Genomic DNA, 20,396 nt, shown 5'->3' on the forward strand with positions numbered 1-20,396 from the left:
ACTCTTCTAGCTGAAGTGATGGCCAGAAGCAAGGCTGTTTTCCAAGAGTGGAATTTTAACTCTGCTGACGCTGCAGGTTCAAAAGGGAGGGGGGGGGTGAGCTTTTCCAGTAAAAAGTTAAGGTCCCATGCCGGGGTGGGTGCTCTCCTTGGTGGCCTTTAATTGTTGGCCCCTCTCAGGAACTGTTTGATGAGAGGGTGAGAGAAGAGAGGTGGCTCAGTGCTGTAATGAGCAGAGGATGGCAGAGGCATGGATCTTAATGTTAGAGAAGGAAAGGCCTCTGTGGAGCAACTCTGCTAGGCAATCCAGGATTAGAGGTAAGGAGGGCAGAGCAGTGTCTGTTCCTTTAGACTGAATCCAGGAACAATACCTTTTCCACTTACCAGCATAGGATTTCCTTGTACTGGGTCTTCTGGCTTCCAGAATGACGTCCAGTACCTGCTTGCTTAGGCTGGTCACTGGGGGGGAGAATTCAAGGAATAAGCCAGGCTATAAGGTTCAGGGTTTGCAGTTGCAGATGCAGGATCTGTCCCTCCTGGTGAGTGAGGAGGGCTGGTATCTGAGGTAGATGCCATGGTGGCACCGGTGACAGGCTGCACAGCAGTGGGTACCAGTGCTGGCCTGGCCAGTCTGGAGCAATCAGGACTACCCTTGGTCTGTCCTGTCTTATCTTGAGTAGTATTTTTAAAAGAGGCAGAGGGGGAATGGCATACATTGAGAGGTTTACCCACTTGCAAGGATAGGGCATCCATTTTCCATGATCTGCTGTGTGGTGTCCTGGTGCAGAATTTGTTGATCTGGTGATTGTAGGGGGAGGCAAAAAGGTCTACCTCTGGTATCCTCCAATTCTGGGTTAACAGGCTGAAAGTGCTAGGATTTAATTGCCACTCATGTGGATCTAGCAGATTTCTGCTTAAGTCGTCTGCCAGAGAGTTTTGTTTGCCTGGCAGGAATTGAGCTTGTAGATGGATCTGCATATCCAATGCCGTGTTCCACAGTGTCATGGTTAGCCTGCGGAGTGGGTAAGAGTGGGTTCCCCCTTGCTTGTTGCTGTACCACATAACTATGGTGTTGTCTGTTATTAGCAGGAATCAGGGTGAGAGAATGGATCTGAAAGTTGTCAGAGCGTGCTGAACAGCTAGCATCTCTTTTTGGTCGATATGCAGATGAATTTGACTTGGGCTCCAGTGACCCTGAATGCACTTGTCTCCCAGATGTGACCCCCCCCCCCCCCCAGGCATAGTCTGATGCATCTGTGATTAGGGTCTGGGCGATGTGGGGTTGCGTAAAAGGAAGCCCCTTGTTGTGGTTGCATGCTGCTGCCCACCAAAGAAACTCTGTCCTTAGACAAGGTATGATAGGTATAGTGGTTTCAAGGTCTGAGAATTTTGGTACCAAAGACTTTTTAAGTACCACTGAAGTTTCCTCATATGCAGTCTGGCATATGGAATTAGTAGAATGCAAGAGGCCATGAACCCAAGAGACTGCAGGATTTTCCCTGCGGATGGGTTCTGGTGGCCATTTGAATGAAGTAGCCTGTTAGCTAGGCTTGTTTTTTTGGAGTAAGAAATGCCATCTGAGAAGCTTGTCTCCAAGCTTGCTCCCAGGAATATAATCTTCTGACTGGATACTAGTTTTGATTTCTTTTCGTTGATAGTGTACCCCAGGAAGGTTAGAAGGTTCTTTGCAAATGTCAGGTGCTGCATCAGTTTTTCCTGACTGCCTGCATCAGGCAATCGTCCAAGTAAGGGTATATTTGAAAGCTTCTCTGTTGCAATAGGCAATGGCTGGAGCCAGGCATTTTGTGAAGACTCTGGGAGCAGTAAATAAACCAAAGGGAAGTGCAGAGAACTGATAATGCATAGATCCTGCCTTGAAATATAGATATTTCCTGCATGATTCCCTGATGGGTATGTGCAGATAGGCTTCTTTTAGGTCTAGGGGGACTAGCCAGGCCTCTTTGGACAGCTTAGGTAGAAGCTGCTGAAGGGTAAACATTTTGAATTCTGGTACCACCAGGAAGGTGTTTAGAATGGAAAGATCTAGGATTGGGTACCAAGTGCCCTCTTTTCTGGCTACCAGGAAAAGCCTGGAATAAAACCCTTGACCTATCTGTTCTGCAGGAATAGGTTGAATTGCCCTTATGGAGAGCAGGGACTGAACTTGGTTTTGTGCCTCTGCCCACTGGTTTGGAGGAAGGTCTGGGAACCCTTTCAGGGTTGGCAGTGTGTGGAAGTAAAATTTGTACCCCTGGGATACAATGTTGAGGACCCATCGGTCTTTGGTGATGGGAGGTCCAGTTTTTTGCATGGTGGGTAAGTTTTCCTCATAGGGACATGAGCAATTGGGCAGAGGTGAGGAGTGGGGTTGACAAGTCATTGCGAATTCTTTCTGTAAGGGGGTGGCTTAGCATGCCCTGTTTTAGATGTGGAGGTACTCCATTGCTTAGATATCTGCATAGCCTGAGACTGTAGTCTGGGGGCCTGTTTCCCCTGGGTCTAGTTTGAGATGGCCTTGAGGGGGCTGGAAAGGACCAATGTTTCGAAGGGCAATGCCTACTGAACCTGGAGGCTACACCTGCAAAAAATCTTTGACTGTCTGCATAGACTTAGCTTTTTCTTCCATCTTTTTAGAACCTCTTCTGCTTTGGTGCCAAAAAACTGTCTTTATTCAAAGGGGCATCTAGTAATTTTGATTTGACATGGTCTGGTAAGGTCGGTCCCTTAAGCCAAGCATGCCTTCTCAGTACAGAACCAGTGACTGCTGCCCTGCAAGACACTTCTAAAGCGTCAAACCCACATTGCAAGGTATGCTTGCTGACTTAGCTTGCAGAATGCATAAGCTCCTGTAATTCTTTATTTTCTATACAGTCTGCAAAGGTAGATAATTTTTGCTTAAGTTCCATAATATGCTGCTGGTATTTCAGCATTTGAAACTGACAATTCAATGCCCTAATGGCTAGAGTTGCAGAGGTGTACACTTTTTTTACTCCATCTGTCTAAAGTTCAGGAATCCCTGTCCGAAGGGGTGGGATTCTTACCTGTAGTTGCCTTTATACCTCTAGGCCCTTGGGAAATGACCTCTGGGTCAGCAGTAGGATTTTTGAGAAGAAACCTGTGAGAGTCAGGAACTATGTAGTACTTGCCTGGTTTCCTTGGAGCTGGGGGTAAAGTATCGGGAGTCAGACTAGATTCCATAAAGACATCATCCACAACATCCAGAACAGGAGGGATAGCTAAGGGTCTATGTTGTGGCAAATCTAAAAATTCTCAGAGTCTCAATTTGGACTGAAGATAATCCTGGCATTCCCAGTGGAAATGCTCTCAAAGTATGAAGGGTTTCACCAAAAGAAAAATCCTCTGGAGGGGAAGCAGAGGGATTGAATTCCTCTGCATCTGAATTCTCATAAGCAGATAAAGGCATGTCTTCATATTCAGACACGTCAGAGTCAGACTTTTGGTCAGTTAAAGTTGCTGGGGACAAGTCCCTTTTTCTCTTAGCAGGGGAAGGCTGGCTTCCCCTAATCAGCATGATCAGGTCTTCTGCCATTTTAAGCATTTGAGATTGTGGCAAGGAAGCTGGTGCTTGAGATTGGGTTGTCTGTTTTTCAGGCATAGCTCATACTCTTGGCCTTAGAAACTCGGTAGATTTAGAAAAAACTGAAGACGCGAAAGTCGTCGTCAGTTTGTGTCGAGCATCGGTAATGTGAAGAACTTCCTCACAAGCCAGTGTCTGCTCATCAGCTCCGGACCTATCCAAGGTAGAGATATCCGCAGGTTCCGTAGTCAAAGGCGAGTCTCACGGCATACAAGACTTCGACTGAGTCTCGGTAGCGGACTGCGAATCCATTGATGCTGCGAAAGCACCAGAGTACCGTTGAACTGGTGACTAGCTTAATGGAAGCGTTGTCTGCAGTTTTGGACCTGTGGTCTGTCTCTGTCGTTATCCTTACGTTTTTTCGGAAGATCAGTAGTCAGACGGCTTAACGAAGCAATTTCAGAATATGGAGATTGAGAGCAAAAGTATTTAGCAACAATAAGGGGCCAACAATGAATAGTTCAGGCGTTGAACAAAGTACAAAACCGACAGCAAGGAATGTTGTGGTCTGGGCCTAAACTGGTGACACAGTAGGAATGGAATTCTAGGTGTGGTATTTGCTTTCCACAGGTGAGACATCAACTTTTTCTGACATCGGTTAGAGCAAGAAAAAAGGATCCCCAACGGGGTACTTAGCTTTAGAAAACTTCAGGATGATTTAGTTCGGAAACAAAAACTCAGGTAGCGGCCGACTGGCACTTGTGCGAACTGCTACTGCTTCGGACTCCTTGGAAGAAAGACTGACGTCATGGTGTTGGCGGCCTGTTTTTATACCCCTGACCACCTGACGTCAGTCCTGGAGCAACAGCAACCGATGCAGAAATACTAAGTCTCTGGTATTCAGGCCGACTGAGGGCTACCTGCAGGCAGATAACCCAAGTGTGATGACTGCAACAGTGAAACACAAAGAACATTCTAAATTACAGTAAAGGTTGGTCATAAAAAGAAAAGGAATCCCCCCTTTGCTTCATTCTTTCCAACTACCACATCCATTGCTGGGTCTACTTAGTCTGGGGGTGTGTGAGTGGGAAGAGGTTATCTGTATTCTAAGGGTGGGGACAGCTCAGAACCTGAGGGCATCCTGGTGAGGGATTGTGTCATTGATTGTTTCCATCAGGTTTTTCCCCCCATCATTTATGACCTACATTACTAACATTTCTGAACGAATGCTTTAAAATTACAAGTTATGTACTTACTGTAACTTGGCATCTGTGTTGGCTATTTTCATTCTTTCTCATGAACGGGTCTAGGAGCCGATCCTCGGATCTGACTCGGCTGCTTTTACAAGACCTTGGATCTGAAACCTGAGCTCCTCCCTCTACTCATAATGCCATATTCATCCCCAACTCCTTTGATCAAGTTTGCTGCCTTACCCCTACTGTATTATAGAGACAGAACAGATAAAGAAAGCCCGAGGCTCAAACCAGGACCACACTGGCTCGCTTATCATCCAAAGATCTTTCTAGGAGAAAGAAGGTCAGGGGATGGCTGGGTGGGAAAGTGAGGAAGAATGAAAATGGACAACACAGATACCAAGTTATGGTAAGTACATAACTTCTAAATCTGATGGGGTCCTTTTCATTCTTCCTCACGAATGGGTCAAAGTCCCCAGCTATGTCTAACTTGTAATGTGTAAAAAAAGGTACGAGTCTTTGACCAAGTAGCTGCAGCGCAGATGTTGTCAATGGGGGTTCTTGATGAAAAGGCAGATGAAGTAGCCATAGACCTTGTGGAATGTGCTCTAGGAGGACAAGGCAACTCCAATCCTTTTAGAGACTAAATTAGTGAGATACAGTCAGTAATCCATTTGCCAAGAGTAATTTTGGATACTACCTAACCCAAGCGACTAGGGGAAAAGGATGTAAACAGACAATCAAATGTCCTATACTGTTTTGTTGTGTGAAGATAAAAAATGTAATTGTCTGTGAACATCAAGCAGGTCCAGCATATATTCGCCTTTATTAGAAAAATTTGGGAAAAAAAATTGGTAACTGAATGGACTTGTTAATGTTAACTTTTGGCAGAAAAGAAGGGTTGGTTGGAAGAGATACTCTATCCTTAAAATAATGTAAGCAGACCAAGTCGTTAAGGCCTGGAGCTCAAATTCTTTTTGCTGAAGTGATAGCTACTAAAAATATCTTCCAAGAAATAAACTTCATATCGCATTTGTTCGCCAGTTCAAAAAGGTTTTTGAGTTAACCCTTGAAGGGCCACCGTTAAATCCCATAGAGGGGAGAGATCTTTATCAGACATCTAAGGAGATAGACTTCCCTCATGAAAGCTCTACACAGTCTGGAAGATGCCAGTGATGATGATTCAATTCCTACATGGAAGTTGGGTACAGGTACCAACTGAAGTTTAACAGTAGAAAAACTAGCCCCTTCCTTAAAAGGGTAGAAAGGAAAAAGGAGAATGGCCAAAGTAGGGGCTAAAAAGCAGTTGATGTTCTGATTGGACGCCCAAATAGAAAATCTTTTCCATTTGCTTCTGTAAACTTTCTTGGCAGATGTTTTCTGAGGGGCTAAGATAACGTCACGGACTGGGGAAGCAAGTCTAGAAAGTCTATCACTGGAAGTGGAGAAACCATGCGGTCCAGTTTGAGGGCATGGAGATCAGGATGTTGAATTCTTGATGGATGAGACAGAAGATCCTGAGTGGGTTCCAGCATCCATGGAGGATATCTCAAGTCAGACCAGAGGAAGGGGAACCAAACCTGCCAAGGGGGCATTTAGAAATGCTCTTCATTTTGCCTGCTTTGTGAAAGAATGTAAGAATCATAGGAAAAGGGAAACAGGAGTAGAGAAGACCCAGGGGCCAACTGTGAATCAGAGACAGAGAGGAGATCAGAGCTAAATAGCTGCTGCACTTGTTGAGGGGAAAAGCAAATAGACTGCAGCAAGGCTGGCCCCAATGGCTGAAGATCATATCCGCAACTGACTGAAAGACCAGAATAGACCTGCCAAGTCTGTCTGCTAGTGCTCTGTTTTTTCTGGTATGTGCATTGCAAAAAGAAAGTGGTTTGAAGAGACTGCCCATTCCCAGGCCTTCATGGCCACTCTACACAAAGGGTATGAATGGATTCCTCCTCATTTGCTGATGAATCAGACTACTGACCTGCTGTCCGTATGGATTGCAATAGTCCCTAAAGTGAAAATGCCCTAAAAGGCTTGCAACATTAGTAGAACTGTTCTCATCTCAAAGACATTGATATGCAACTTGGTCTCAGAGGGGGATCACATGCCTTGGACCATCTTGCCCATGAAATGCCCCCATCCCCACCCCAGTTGGGAAGCATCCGTGGTCACTGTGGCTATTGGAGGAGGAAGAGAGAATGGTCTGCCCAGGCAGAGAAGTCATCTGACTGCATCCACCAGCAAACATGACGTTTGCAAACTGGAGTGAGTTTTACGGGAAATGAGAGAGGATGGTAAAAAATGGGCAACTGAACTGAAAAGTGTCCACTGAAGGATTTGCATAAAGAATCCTGCTACAGGAACTAGAAGAATGGCAGCTGACACAGACCCAAAAACTTGTAACACTAATTTTGCTGGAGGGGATGGACAGGACAGTATATCCCTCACCTGCTTTCTCAAAGATGTGATGAAGAGGTAATGACGCCACTTTGCGTCACAGTATACAGTTGAGCTCCTATAAATTCCAGAGTCTGTACAAGAGTCTGCGTCGATTCAGAAAGGTTTATTGCAATGTCTAGGAAGCTGGAGATCTGAAGCAATTAATCCCTGACTTGCTGAAGTTGCCTGGTTGGGGAAGTGAGGTGCCAGTCATTGAGAAAGGGAAACGCATGGAATCCTTTGAGTCTCAAGTGAGATGCCACTACTGCCATGCACTTGAACACCCTGGGGGCTGTGGTGAGTCCAAAGGGCAGAGCTCTGAATTGGTAGTTACTGGCTCTCAGCCAAAAGTGCAGGTATCTCCTGGAGCACCTGTCTATTTTGATATGACAGTACGCATCCTGGAGATCTATAGAGCACATCCAATCGTCCTTGCTCAGAAGAGACAGGATGGACTGAACTGTCAGAACTTTGACTTCTTTACATATTGATTCAGACTGCTTAAATCCAAAATTGGTCTCCAGTCCCGTTTTCTTTGGCACTAAAAAAAAAGCGGAGTAAATTCTGAATCTTATTTGGGTGGGACCTCTTGGATGACTTTTGTAGCAGCTTCTGGATCTCTTGATCTGTGTACTCCTTCCAACTGGGTGGCACATCGGGGAGTTTTTTTCCTTGGGACAGGAGATGGAAGGGAAATGGGTATGTAGTAACCTCTGGATACAATACTTGGTACCCATGTGTTTTTTGAGATACTTGTCCGGGCATCCAAGTGCAGAAAAAACATCCCCCGACTGCCTCCAGAGGTGGACAGTCGATCAGCGCTTCAGGAGAGCTGATGGGGTCTATCTGAGAAGGAGTCTCTGAAGCCCTGGTTGTATGGACGACCTCTGCCTCTGGGGTGAAATCTGCCATTGAAACCTCATCCTCTGCCTCTGGAGGAAGTATCCTCGCATGAGTCCTGGAAAGGTCCCAGAGATTTCCGGAACCACATTTTCTTACCATCTTGCTGACTTCTAGAAAGGTATGTTGAGGGGTAGAAAACTTGACTCCCACAGTATACAGGGTCTTTCCTTACTACTCGCTGCAGGTAAGCATATCCTTTACTGATAGCCAGAACAAGGAAGAGCCATAATAAAAAGGGGGGCATTAACAAAAGTCACCATAAAGGGTTCTGCAAAGTCACATAGCCTCATCCAGGCATGCTTCCTAACTATGCCTGAACCAGCTGCTTGTGAAGTGCCCTCCACTGTATGGGGAGATCAGCCTCATCAATGAATTGGCAAAGGACGAAAGAATGGCCAGCTCTGTAGAAACCTTCTTGAGATCCTCTGCAGACATGCACTCGAGTTTGACAGCTCCTTGATCAAATCTCTCTGCACAAGAGTAAAATGTGCCAGGTAATTTAACGACCTAAGCGAGAATCTGGCTGAGGTGTAAATGCACTTTCCAAATATGTCCATCGCACTGGACTCCATGTTTGGTGAATGGACAGTGGAGCTTTGTTCCACTAGCTCCTTCTCAGTGGCCAACACCACAATTAAGGCATCAACTGAGATTCCCTTGTTACAGTGAAGTCTGTCTGAAGGGGGAACCAAAAACGTATCCAGGCACTTGTAGATGGGTTTGAAGTGTCTGGTTCCTTCCAAGCCTGGCAGGAAACCAGGTCAATAAGTTCATCCACCTGGGGGTCACCCAAGACGTACATGGGCTAGTCCCAAAAGCCTCCAGGAATACAGATTCCTTAGGAGGAGTTTGGGAAGATCAGCCACTTTTCTGTTCTAGTTTCCAAGATGTCCCAGAAAGAGACATTGTCAGATGGCGATTGGGGGATGGGGGGGTCCTTCTCCCTCATCAAACTCGGTATTTTTTGGGAGAGACTACAAAGGGAAGTCCATGTGCTTCCTCTTACACATCCACTTCCGAGGTACCTCATTCATGGGATGTTTGGGAGAGGTGCCAGAAGAAAGGGGGAATCCCTCTGGGGAACACGTCTGGAGGCTTCCCTAAATTGGCTGACCATGAGGAGCAGAGATGATGGGCTCAGAGCTCGTACCCAACGAGGGATAAGATCTGAGACTACAGAAAGGCTGTCTATAAAGAGAGAATGCACTTTCAACAATCGTGAAAGCTGACTGAACCAGAAAAACCTCTCCCCCCTATCCTCAGAGCCGAAGTAGCTGAAATAGGAAGGTCAGGGCCTCAAGAGACAACTGGATTTGAGCTGCCCAGGGGGAAAGAACAGAGCGTAAGGAAAGGATCTGACAAAGTACAACTCAACCCACACCCCTTGGACCCAGCGCAGACTTCTTAGATCTGAGACCCACCCTGGTCTGAACTTATCAGAGCACGACCGGTCAGGGATACCACTGGAGTCCAGGAAGGGAACATCCTCGGATCAGACGCCAAACCTCAGAGATCTTGGATCCTGGGACTCTGAAACAGCAGGTTGGACTGGAGAAGACAATAGTATCAGTTGGGCAGGTGTGATCATGGATCCGAGAGGGGGCAGACCTGGCAGGACCCCCATCTGGATCTGAGCTCTAAGGAATTTCCCCATCATTCTGTCCATACCTGCCTCTATCAAGCTCCTAGAAGATCTGGATGAGGCTACAGATGCTGGCCTGGACTGCTTCTTAGAGGTTTGAAATAACTGAACAGGCAGAGCCGGAGAAACAGGTTTCCAAGCAAATTCTGTTGATCACCTCCCAGCTACCAAATTCAGGGATATGGGATCACAGTAGGAAGTGGATGGTATGGAAGTGCTGATGATGGTAATCATTACTGTATTCAAAGGGGCCTGTGGATCCGAGGAAGGCACTACAGACTTCAGATCCCAAGTTTTTCTATGTTTTTCAGCAGGCTCCAATGAGTCCCTCTGAGACTTCTGTTAGGCTCATTTCCTGGATTCTGAGGAGTTTTGATAAGATTTAGAGAGGCTTTGAGCCCAAGAAGAAGATGAAAAGGCAGGAAGTAATTCCTTAATTATTAGTTTATTGCACAGGTCAGAAAGGGCCCTGTGGTTAAATGAAGTGCACATCTCGCAGGTTCTTTTGAGATGTTCTGGCCTGAGGCAATAAATGCAATTCTTGTGGGCATCAGAATTGGAGATCCTATGCCTACAAGAAGTGCATTTCTTAAAACCAGGCTTCTCAGAAATGTCCACAAACTTGAAATAACAGACTGTGCACAAAAACATTAAACTCTTAAACAAAACACTTGCTCAACTAAAAGTGAAAGGTTAACCTTGTATCAATAGTTCAAGAATTACACAAAACTGTACAAAAACCAGCACAGTGTACAAAGTCGGCACTAGACTAATCTACCTACCTCCAAATTAACAGAAAACATTTTTTAATGCACACAACTAAACAGTTATAGATACAGGAAGGGTGCCACAAAGAAAGAAGGAAAAAAGGTAGGAAATGAAGAAATACCCAACGCCAGCGAAGTACTACAAATGGTAAAAGGGAGGATTAGAGAATACTAATGCTAAAATACCTTCTAAGATATCTAAATTTTGAAAAATAGTAAAAAAAAGCACTCTTACACTCGACTGGATTCTTGATCTTTTTCCATTGACAGCAAATGAGATCTGAGGAGTTGCAGATGGAATAGGACATTATGGGTAGAGGGAGGAGCTTGAGATTTGAAGCCAAAGTCTTGTAAAAGCAGCCAAGTCTGCTCCGACCCTTGACCCATTCATAAAGAAGAATGAAAAGGACATCAGATAGGGGAAAAACCGAGTTCTTCGTCCACTGACTAAGATTTGCCAAATACGTAGTGAAATGTACAATTTATTGCATATACTGCTAAACTATCATAAAAAGGGAATGTTTTCTTCAAATATACTGGATTTTGACCCCAGAATCAATAACCAAGCTGGATACAAATTCCATTTTAGAAGAGTGATTTTCACTTCCAGATGCACAACACTTATTCTCCATTACCTGACTCTTAATACCACAACGAAAATCTCATGTTAATACTTTTAGTGACAAAGAGTTTGAAAATTAAACTCTTTCCCAAGGCTCAAGAAAAAGAAACTTAACTGGTCAGTTCCTATAACTAAAGGAGATGAAATGAGAGCAGCTGGATTCTGTTTTTGTTTAATCATGAACCTGTATGAAGTCAAAATTTTTAAATGAAATATCAACTCACTGTATACATATAAAGAGGCGAGCAAACTGCTTGGCAAGTTTATTCTGCACTCCACCTAAATAAACCCTGTTGTTGCATTGATATAGCAGACATCTTTACTCTTATCCAGATTCACTGCAGATGGTATGCACCCATATAACTAACTCACACAACAGTTTTTGGCCCTTATTTTGTCTTCTGCTCGCAAACACCTTCCAAACACCCACACCACCTTACCCAATATGTGTGTGTATATGCATTCATACTGCTCAAATACAATATAAAGTTCTGCAAATAAATAAAACATTAATGTTTATAAAACCAGATTGCTTGCACAGCAGAGTAAACCAGTTCTGCCACAGACATTGAAAAGCCCTGTCACAAAACTAAGGGTTATAAAGCTTCATGACTCTGGGGACCCTTCATATTCATCATCTCACTAAAGTAAAGAAGCCACTGTGGCTAGTCTCAATGGATAGGAACAAAATCTGTTTAGCAGCATAATCCACAATGCTACACTCTTGTGGAAGACGCTTGTAAATCCAGTCCAAGTCTTGTATACACTCGAATCACTATCAAAGCAAAAATAAAATAAAAAAATCTAGTTCCTGAAGCTATCAGGCTTCTACTGTGTCTTACTGCAGCTTACAATGCAGAGCCTTATGAGGGTTTACTGCATAAGCCACTCCCACTCTCCTACCTTAATCGGTTTTATGGGCTCCAATCCATGTTCCTCATGTCCTGCTTCAACCTTCTTTCCTCTGCCTCTCCCTCGCCCCCTTGGTTTCTTTGTGCCTTCCTGCGCCACCCCCTGGGGTTCCACCAGCGGCCTAATCCTTGGCCTGCCCCTTGGCCTGGGAGGACCCTCCCTTTTGGGTTTTGAAGGCTTCCTGCCCCTCCTCTTGGGGCCTTCTGCATTATTTCGTGGGCAGAAGTCAATGTCCCCCATGGGACTAATGTTTGGCCTAGTCCGGCAGCTGGAGATTAAGTCTGGCAACAAATCAGGAAGCCTACGGTTGTTCAGTCGTATGTCAGCTGGAACATCCTCCTTATCCTCATCATCCTGAAACTCATACTCCTGAGCATAGTTCTTCTTTGGAGGTTGGAAAGAAGGTTCTCGTTTCTTTAGGAGGTGGAAAGAGGATGTCTTTAAGAGTTTCTTGGGCTTGGAAGAGCAGAAAATAGGTGAAGTTAACCCTGTTTTAACCTCAGTGGTTGTTGGAACATGAGTTGACTGGATAAGACCCAGCTGTTCTGTGTTCACAGTAGATGGTAACTCATGTTTCACAGAGACAGAGTCAAGGCCCAAATGGACATTCTGTTGATTGTCACTGCTTTCTGAAGTGCAGTAGCTTGAGTAACTCTGGCTTGTCTGCATCATCTCATATCCTGATTTGATACTATCATTCCTGTCCATTGACTGACTGTCATCCTCACTACATGCAGGTTTTGAAAATTCGTCATTACCACAAGGTGGAGGACAAAACATATCTTCCATCCCAGGAAAAAAACTGCGTTCCTCGTCATGGAGAAGGGAATCAGGGAAACAAATAGAAGTAAGGGGAACAAACCGTTGCTTAGAGTTTTGAGGGCTTGGAGCATCAAATTGATTCTTTGGCTCCATCTGTGCTGGAGGAACTTGTTGTGATGACTCACCATCTAGATGCAATGACTCCCCACCATCTGGCAGAAGATGTGACTGAGACTGTACACTTGCAGTCTGGCCAAGATGTGACTCTAAATTTAAGTCTGGTTCCAAGAAATCCTGGATCTCCTGGGGTTGCGACAAGGCCTGCATTGCTTCAGTTTGGGGAAGAACTTCCATGGCCTCAGGCTGAAGGGCAGCTTGCATTCTTTCAGGCTGTAACTCAGCTTGCATGCGGTCAGGCTGCATCTGTGCCTGCAGCTGGGGAGATTGCTGGTCTGTTTGCATTTGATGGGGATCTAAAAGCTGAGCCTCCATTGACTGAGAGCGTGAGTGGACATCCAAGGACTGGGATCGAACATGGGCTTGCATCTGCTGTGACTGTAAGTGAGCCTCTAAAGCCTGGGACTGGAGCTGCATCTGAAGTTGTGGAGACTGTGCCTCTGCCTGAATTCTTTGGGAATCCAGCAAGTGAACATCCATTGGTGTCTGAACTTTCCTTTGATGAGCCTGCAGCTGGCTTTGAGTGTGAGTGAGCACAGACTGTAGTAACTGTGACTGCTGTGTTGTAGGTTGGTGAGTCAGAGATAGTGGCAAGTCTGGGGAGCCATCCAGCATCATTGGAGTGCCTTGTTGGGATTGTAGCAGGCTGTGAGTCTCCATGGACTGAGTCTCTGCTACCATTCGGTGAGCCTGTGAAACATGCTCTGGTGTCTTCTGTAAGTAACTGTGTGCCTGATTTAAATCTTTGCTGGTTGTGTCCATATGTGAAGTCTGAAGGTGCTCAACAGACTTCTTGATATCCTGACCAAAAGACTCCATGGATCCAGCCTGGTGGGTATAATGAACAACAGATGTCACTAAAGCTTCAGGAGTTGATCTATGTGCATACTCCTTAGGTCGGTCACTTTTCTTCTTCTCCTTCAAGCTTTGCAGAGAAAGTTCTAATGCCTGAGTTTCTATGTTGGAGTTAGTCCTTATAACACTTTGAAGGTGATACCGTTCTTCAGTTTTTGCCATATCATAAACCAAATTCTTAGGTGTCCGATCCTCACATTCTGCAAGACTTTCTGAGGATACACGTGGAGGACTCTGAGACTGCAACAGATGCTGAATAAGGAAGTCCTCATCATCTGTCCTTTCAGATGAAAGAAGATCAGAATCAGATTTTGTTTTGCTGTACGATGGTGTCCTTTCCAGACTTGGTTGTGAACCTTGGTAGCTTTGTGAAGATGTCATGAAAGAAGGTGAAAGAACCGAAGTTAAATACTTTTGTGACTGTCCTGGTGAAGCAACACTCTGAGATCGGTTTGAACTGGGAGACTGCAATGGCCTGATTATCTGAGATGGGCTAGAATCAGGCATATTTTGGCCATGGCTAACAGAGGAGTAGCCAATAGACTGACCATGACTGGACATAGCAGGTGAATGACAAGTAGAATAGCTAAGAGAGGGACTAGCAGTTGGGAGTCCTTGGGAATGAGTAGGTACATAGCTCTGAGGCTGACTGACAGAAACATGAGGCTCTGTCTGGACACTGTAACTTGGAATCTGGCCAACAGAGGACAAACCCTGAAGACTATCAGGTGAATAATTCTGATTTTGGCTCACACAAGTCTGAAGGCCTTGTGACTGGCTGGTGCTGTAATTTTGGGATTTGCTTGCACTTGTTAAATCCTGGGCCTGACTAGATGTAAAACCTTGTGACTGAGTGACTGCAGAAAGGTTCTGTGGCTGTGAAACTGTGTAACTTTGTGACTGACTCAAAGAAAGCAAGTTTTGAGGCTGTCCGGGTGAATATGCTTGAGGCTGACTTGCAATAACAGAACTAGGTTTGGGTGTAGAGGAAGAATAGTTGTGAGTCTGCCCTGTTGTGGCAATACTTTGGCACTTTGGAGTGGCAGTGGAGCGGGGAGTCTGTCTGGAAGCAGAATAGCTCTTGGATTTATTTGATGATGAAGACGTAGAGTAACCAGATGACTGAATAATAGGCCTATAACTCTGAGACTGCTCCTGTCGTGCCTGTGTGTTCTTTTGTTGCGCCCCTTCACTGCTTACTGGGGACTGGTCTCCCAAAGGGCTGCAAGACAAAGTTGATCGATGTGGCATCTGCTGATAGCTGCTACCACAGCTCAAATAGTGCTGCAAAGAATGGGCAGCAGCAGAAGGCAACTGAGCCTGAGCACTGGAAGGGCGCTGGTAGTGTTTGATGACGCTGTCCTGACGTGGAATTGCCCTCTCAATGGATGAGGCTGGTGAACTTGAGAATACAGATGCATTGTACAGTTGTGAAGTCTGCTCTGTTGGCCCCAAAGGGGAAGAAAGCAGGTTAAACTGGGAAGGTAGATGTCTTGAAGCGGATTCCTGGGCACTGCGGTAAGCTGAGCTCTGGGATGGCAAACCGGTACTCAAAACTGCACTGCCAAGTCTATCAAAGCTCAAAGATGATGGAACTGTGGACTGTGAGGACTTGATGTGCAACAGAGGATCATGAGGTGACAAAAGTCCATTAGAAGTGGGACTGAAGGTTGCATCTTGTAGAGTTAATGATGAAGTTACAGGGAAGCTCCGCCCACTGAAAGATGCTGGATGTTGATACGCTGAAAGGGCTGAAGAAGAAGGAAAGGTCCCAGATGTTGGAATGGCTCCGGAGATGAAGAGCTCTGCTGGGGCTGGGGTGTGCATGGCTGCAGAAAAGAAAGAAAGTTTTAGTTTCACAACAAAGAAAAACAAGCAAATACATTTTTATTTAAAAGTTATGCATTAGACAAAACAGGAAAACATTTTGCCAAATTCATCTTAAAACACTTGCTGGCAATTATAAAACCTACAGGAAAGCATGAAACTGTGAAACTGCAAAGCCTCAAGACCACCCTTGGCTCTGTGAGTCCAGACACGCCCACACAAATTTTCCTTGCCTGTAATGTTTCCTCTCTTCAATCTGAATTTTCACACATGCTGAAGCAAGAGAAGCAACTGCTTTTAAATACAGAACAGAAATGGCCAGGTTGAGACGAAGATAAGTTTGGTTTCGTCAAGGGGCAGTCATGCCTTTTAAATTTGGTCAACTTATTTGAGACAGTCAAGGCAACTGATGAGGGGAAGACCGTGCACACTGCCTACCTTGACCTGGGCAAAACCTTCGATACTATCCCCCACTCGGGTATAATATATAAACTCTCTCAACTAGGCACCAATCCATATGTCACCAGATGGGTAGGAAAATTGGCTCGATGACAGAACTCACTTAATCAAAACAGGGGAAGCCACCTCAAGCAGTAGGACCATAACTAGCAGCGCACCCCAGGGATCAGTCTTAGGGCTCTACTGTTTGGGATAAACTTTTCTGACGCACAGGCCAAAGCCAGTGGGCTATGGCTGACCAAGTCTGCAAATGACTGCAAGCTGGGTGCTGTCATCAATTCCCCTAGTGATGTGAATATCCTCCAAAAGGGTCTCACCCAAACAAATGACAAACTGAATGCCAAAAAACGTATCATCCACTTTAGGGAAGAGTGACGCCCTCACAAATTATCACAAAGATAAAGGTCCTAAGCACACAATCAGTCGTAAGGGACTTGGGCACCCAGGTTGATAGCAAACTGACTTTTGACCACCATATTGTCTCCATTGTACGGAAAGCTTTCCACATGGCCTACCTCATTAGTAAGGGTATCTCATTCAGGGACAAGGTAGTCATAACATCCCTGTATTCTTCCCTTATAAGACCCATTATTGAGTACAATGCCCCTTTCAGCAAGTACCTCACAAAGAACATGCAGCAGCTAGAGAGACCACAGAGGCTACTCACCAGGATAATCCAGGGCCTCAAACATCTACCCTACACAGACAGGCTTAAGGCCCTGTCCCTCTCCTCAGTCTCCTACAGACTCCTCAGAGGACCTCTGTCTGGCATACAAAGCAATCTTAGACCCCACCTTGATGGGGCTTGCTGCATACCAGCAAGTCAAGCGGCACTCGAGTAACCGGCACACACAAAATCAACCTGGTCTGTGACATCAATAGGACTTGTTGCTGGGACAGATTTGCGTTACAGAGACTCCCCCTTTTGTGGAATAGACTCCCTTACCCATGTCAAGCAAAGTACCTCATTAACCCTTTTTAAGCGCAACCTGGATAATTGGATGGGGAACAGAAAATGCACGCCTGGGATTCCACCTGTGTTCCTGCTGAACAGTGGCATATGGTGCTGTATTATTGGAACATGGGCTAAATTCTTAGCAAGGGCTGTAAGGGCCTCAGGGCCAATAGCCTAGTAACTTCCTATGACAACAGATGGCTGGAGGGAAGCAGACATGTTGAACAAACACGCAACTCTTCATAAAAACAAAACAAACAAAAAACAAAACAAAAAAAAACTTATAACTATTCTTTACAAAAGAAAGCAAGATGAGACTGCCACACCAGGAAAGAGGTAGGACACACTGGCCAGAGAGGGCGATGGGAAGACAAGACAGAACTGGAGACTTATGAGGGAGTTGTTGCTTTTAGGAAGAACAAAGCACAAGGGCCAGATGGACCCTCCCAGTTCTCATAATTCTGGCCAATGTGTTGGCGAAACTCCACGACAGGGATCTTCAACAGATCATTGGCTAGGAAAGAAATGTCAGAGGAATGGAAAACAATAAATGCAATACCTTTGGTACAAGAAGGCGGAAAAAAACTCAGGTAACTAGAGGCCTGTCAGCTTAATTGTGGTATAGAAACTATGAGAGAATATGGACGGTATGCTGGAAGCATTATTCAGGACAACAATCTCTGGGACAGCAACTAACATGGGTTTGCGGTCAGAAGGAAATGTCAAGTCAAACTTATTCCAATTTTATGACTGGGCTACAAGTGAAATGGACAGGGGAGGGAAGGCAGGTATAGTCTACCTAGACTTCAGCAGGACCTCTGTCAATATCGCAAACCCACCCACACAATGCTGACAGGAAACTTGGAAGGGCTGGAGGTAGGACAAAGACTGAGAAATTGGATAGCTGCACAGCTTAATGGGAGAATGTAGTGACATGGCAAGACATTTTCATTAACTAGGAAGGTGACTAGGGGGCTACCACGGTGGTTTCCCCTGAATCCAGTACTCATCTGCTTTCTACATACATATGTGATGGAACACAAAACAGGATCCCGGTTTTTGCTGATGACAAAAAGATTGGCACAGCAGTGCAGGATGGAAAAGAGGAGACTAGTGAAGCATTGGAAAGTCTTAATAAGTGAGCAGAAAGGTAAACACTGTAGCAATAGAAACAAATGCAAAGGACTGCACTTAAGCTAAAATGACCCTGGTGTGAAATATCAGTTTTGAGGGAGTAGGAACTGATGGCAGAATAACATGAGATCTAGGATGTCGATAACAGCTGGACTGGACTACCACAAGCAGACTGCAAAGACGATGGCAAAAGCAACAAATAGTGGAAAGCTTCCTCATGAAAGAATCAGAGAGAATTCGTCCACTCTACACAGCCTTAGTCAGATCACAAGTTAAGTACTACAAACAGTCCTGAAAGCCATAAAGGGAGATGAGGTTGTTGTAAGGAATCCAGATGACAGCTACTAGAAAGGTCTGAGGGATGAAGGGCTGAAACTAGAGCAGCTATACCTGTTCTCACTCAATACCAAAGAGACAGGAGTTCATGCCATTTCTTATAATCTGCAAGACCCATTCAACTTGTGTCTTCCCAATGACAGGAGTAGGAGGATGGTCTTCTTGCTAGGTGGAATTATTGGGGTGGGGTGGGGAGGGGACACGTAGGAGGGGAAGGAAAGTGCTGGGAATAGTCACAGCTGCTCTGGGTGGGGGCAGTATCTCTGAATTCCCCAGCTCTAGGATGTTGTTCAGTCTGCCACTTTCTCTATTGTCTGGGCCTTTTAACCTTAGGTTGTCTTGCTTTCTCATGTCTAGGTATAAACTCCAATGCTTAGAAGGATGATTTCTACTGTATGTGTGAGTGGGAGATTGGGAAACTTCCTTAACAGATTTCATCTGTTTTCTGTTTCTTGTCCAGTTTGTCAAATACCGGCTCAGCTTGGGGTTCAAAAAGGAGCTCCTTGTCCAATGGGGCATCAAGGAGTTGAATTTTTACCTGGTTTGAGAGAGGCTTTGTTCGGAGTCAGCCGTGTCTCCAAGTCACAGACCCGATGTCATCCACCCTGCATGACATATCTAAGGCATCATAGGCACATCTGAATGTCTGTCTGGATTACCAGTAGTGTGACAGGACACAGGTCACAGATCCCCCCCTCTGCCTTAATTTTAATTTGTTCCTGCAATGACTCAAGGTACTGAGCATGTGGTACTGGCACTTAAGAACTCTTATTGTCAGGGTCTAATGTGCAAATTTTCTTACTGAACCTGTCAAGTCCTCTATTTTCCCTATTATTGTTAGAGTTCCTGGATGCACAACCACCAGATCCTTTGGCAGATTCTGTAGACACCACTGCATTTCTATAAAGGTGCTTATGGGACTCTAGCACCCTATACAGGTGGTCAGCCTTCCTAGTAGCAGGGGGAAGGGAGTCATGATGCAATGAAATGTCTTGAAATACATGATCCAAAACAACATGGATTAGAGAGATTACCAAAGGTCCAGAGGTTGGAATGTTTTGAAGTTCGCAGTAGGGAGTCTGAGCTTTAGAGAATTCCTTATCTTCACAATTTAAGGCTTCCTTCATTCTGGGAAGTACAACTACAAATGACACATCCTCAGACGGCGAGGCTGAGGATAGGGTGTCATATTAATTTGAATCAGTCTTCATTAGTCCGAGGGAAAGGTGTGCCACATAAGCTAACTCGTCCTCATCTTTCAGTTCAGAAAAATTGGAACCTCTCTGGTACAGGATGTCCCTTTTCCCCCAAGAAATGTTCCTAGCACAGGATCCTTTTGCAAGGTAGACTGCCTTGTCCTTATGAAATCCATGAAGTCCTGAGGCAGCCAGACCAACTCTTTTGAAGAGACCTGGGATAAGGAGGTAGCAGGATGAGACAGCAAAGGCTAGTGCAAACCGGAGTGCCTCTTGGGTTTGGGTACCTAGATCTTAAGAGACAGGAAGGCCTCGGATCACGGGTAGCCAGCTGCAACCTCTATTCAGTCCCAGGGACATTAATAACCAAACGGATACAACCCTCACCTCACTTAACACTGCTTTCATGTCAGAAGCCATGGCATGCTCCGCATCTTCGGACCAGACTAATGCGGGTCTGCCATTGGATTCTGAATGCGGGCCCGAGTCTTGGCAGACACCAGAGAGGTTGTGCAGCATAGTTAGGCCTTACAGGTGTCAGAGCAGAGGATTGTAAAGGACCACAACTGCATTGCTTGTATCAACATTTGTCAATGCCCTGGATACAGAAACATCCTCTGTGCCCCAGTAGTCCCTCCTCCTTCAGACAATTAATGCTACTGTAATGTGGGATGATGGCC

The 20,396-nt window shown here is 45.3% G+C and overlaps 1 protein-coding gene across 2 annotated transcripts in view; it reads right to left on the reverse strand.

The window, feature by feature from the left end:
* The window catches only part of LOC122811051 (proline-rich protein 12-like), a 1,358,252-nt gene that overhangs the window by 855,373 nt on the left and 482,483 nt on the right, over positions 1–20,396 (reverse strand). For both annotated transcript variants that reach the window (XM_044082594.1, XM_044082593.1), the window contains exon 4: positions 12,007–15,638. In XM_044082594.1, coding sequence (XP_043938529.1) covers positions 12,007–15,638 — 3,632 coding nt within the window. The remainder of the gene's footprint in view (positions 1–12,006; positions 15,639–20,396) is intronic.

The sequence above is a fragment of the Protopterus annectens genome, chromosome 9.part0 (assembly GCF_019279795.1).
Source record: "Protopterus annectens isolate FY-2018-M chromosome 9.part0, PAN1.0, whole genome shotgun sequence".
NCBI classification, from domain to species: Eukaryota; Metazoa; Chordata; order Ceratodontiformes; family Protopteridae; genus Protopterus; species Protopterus annectens.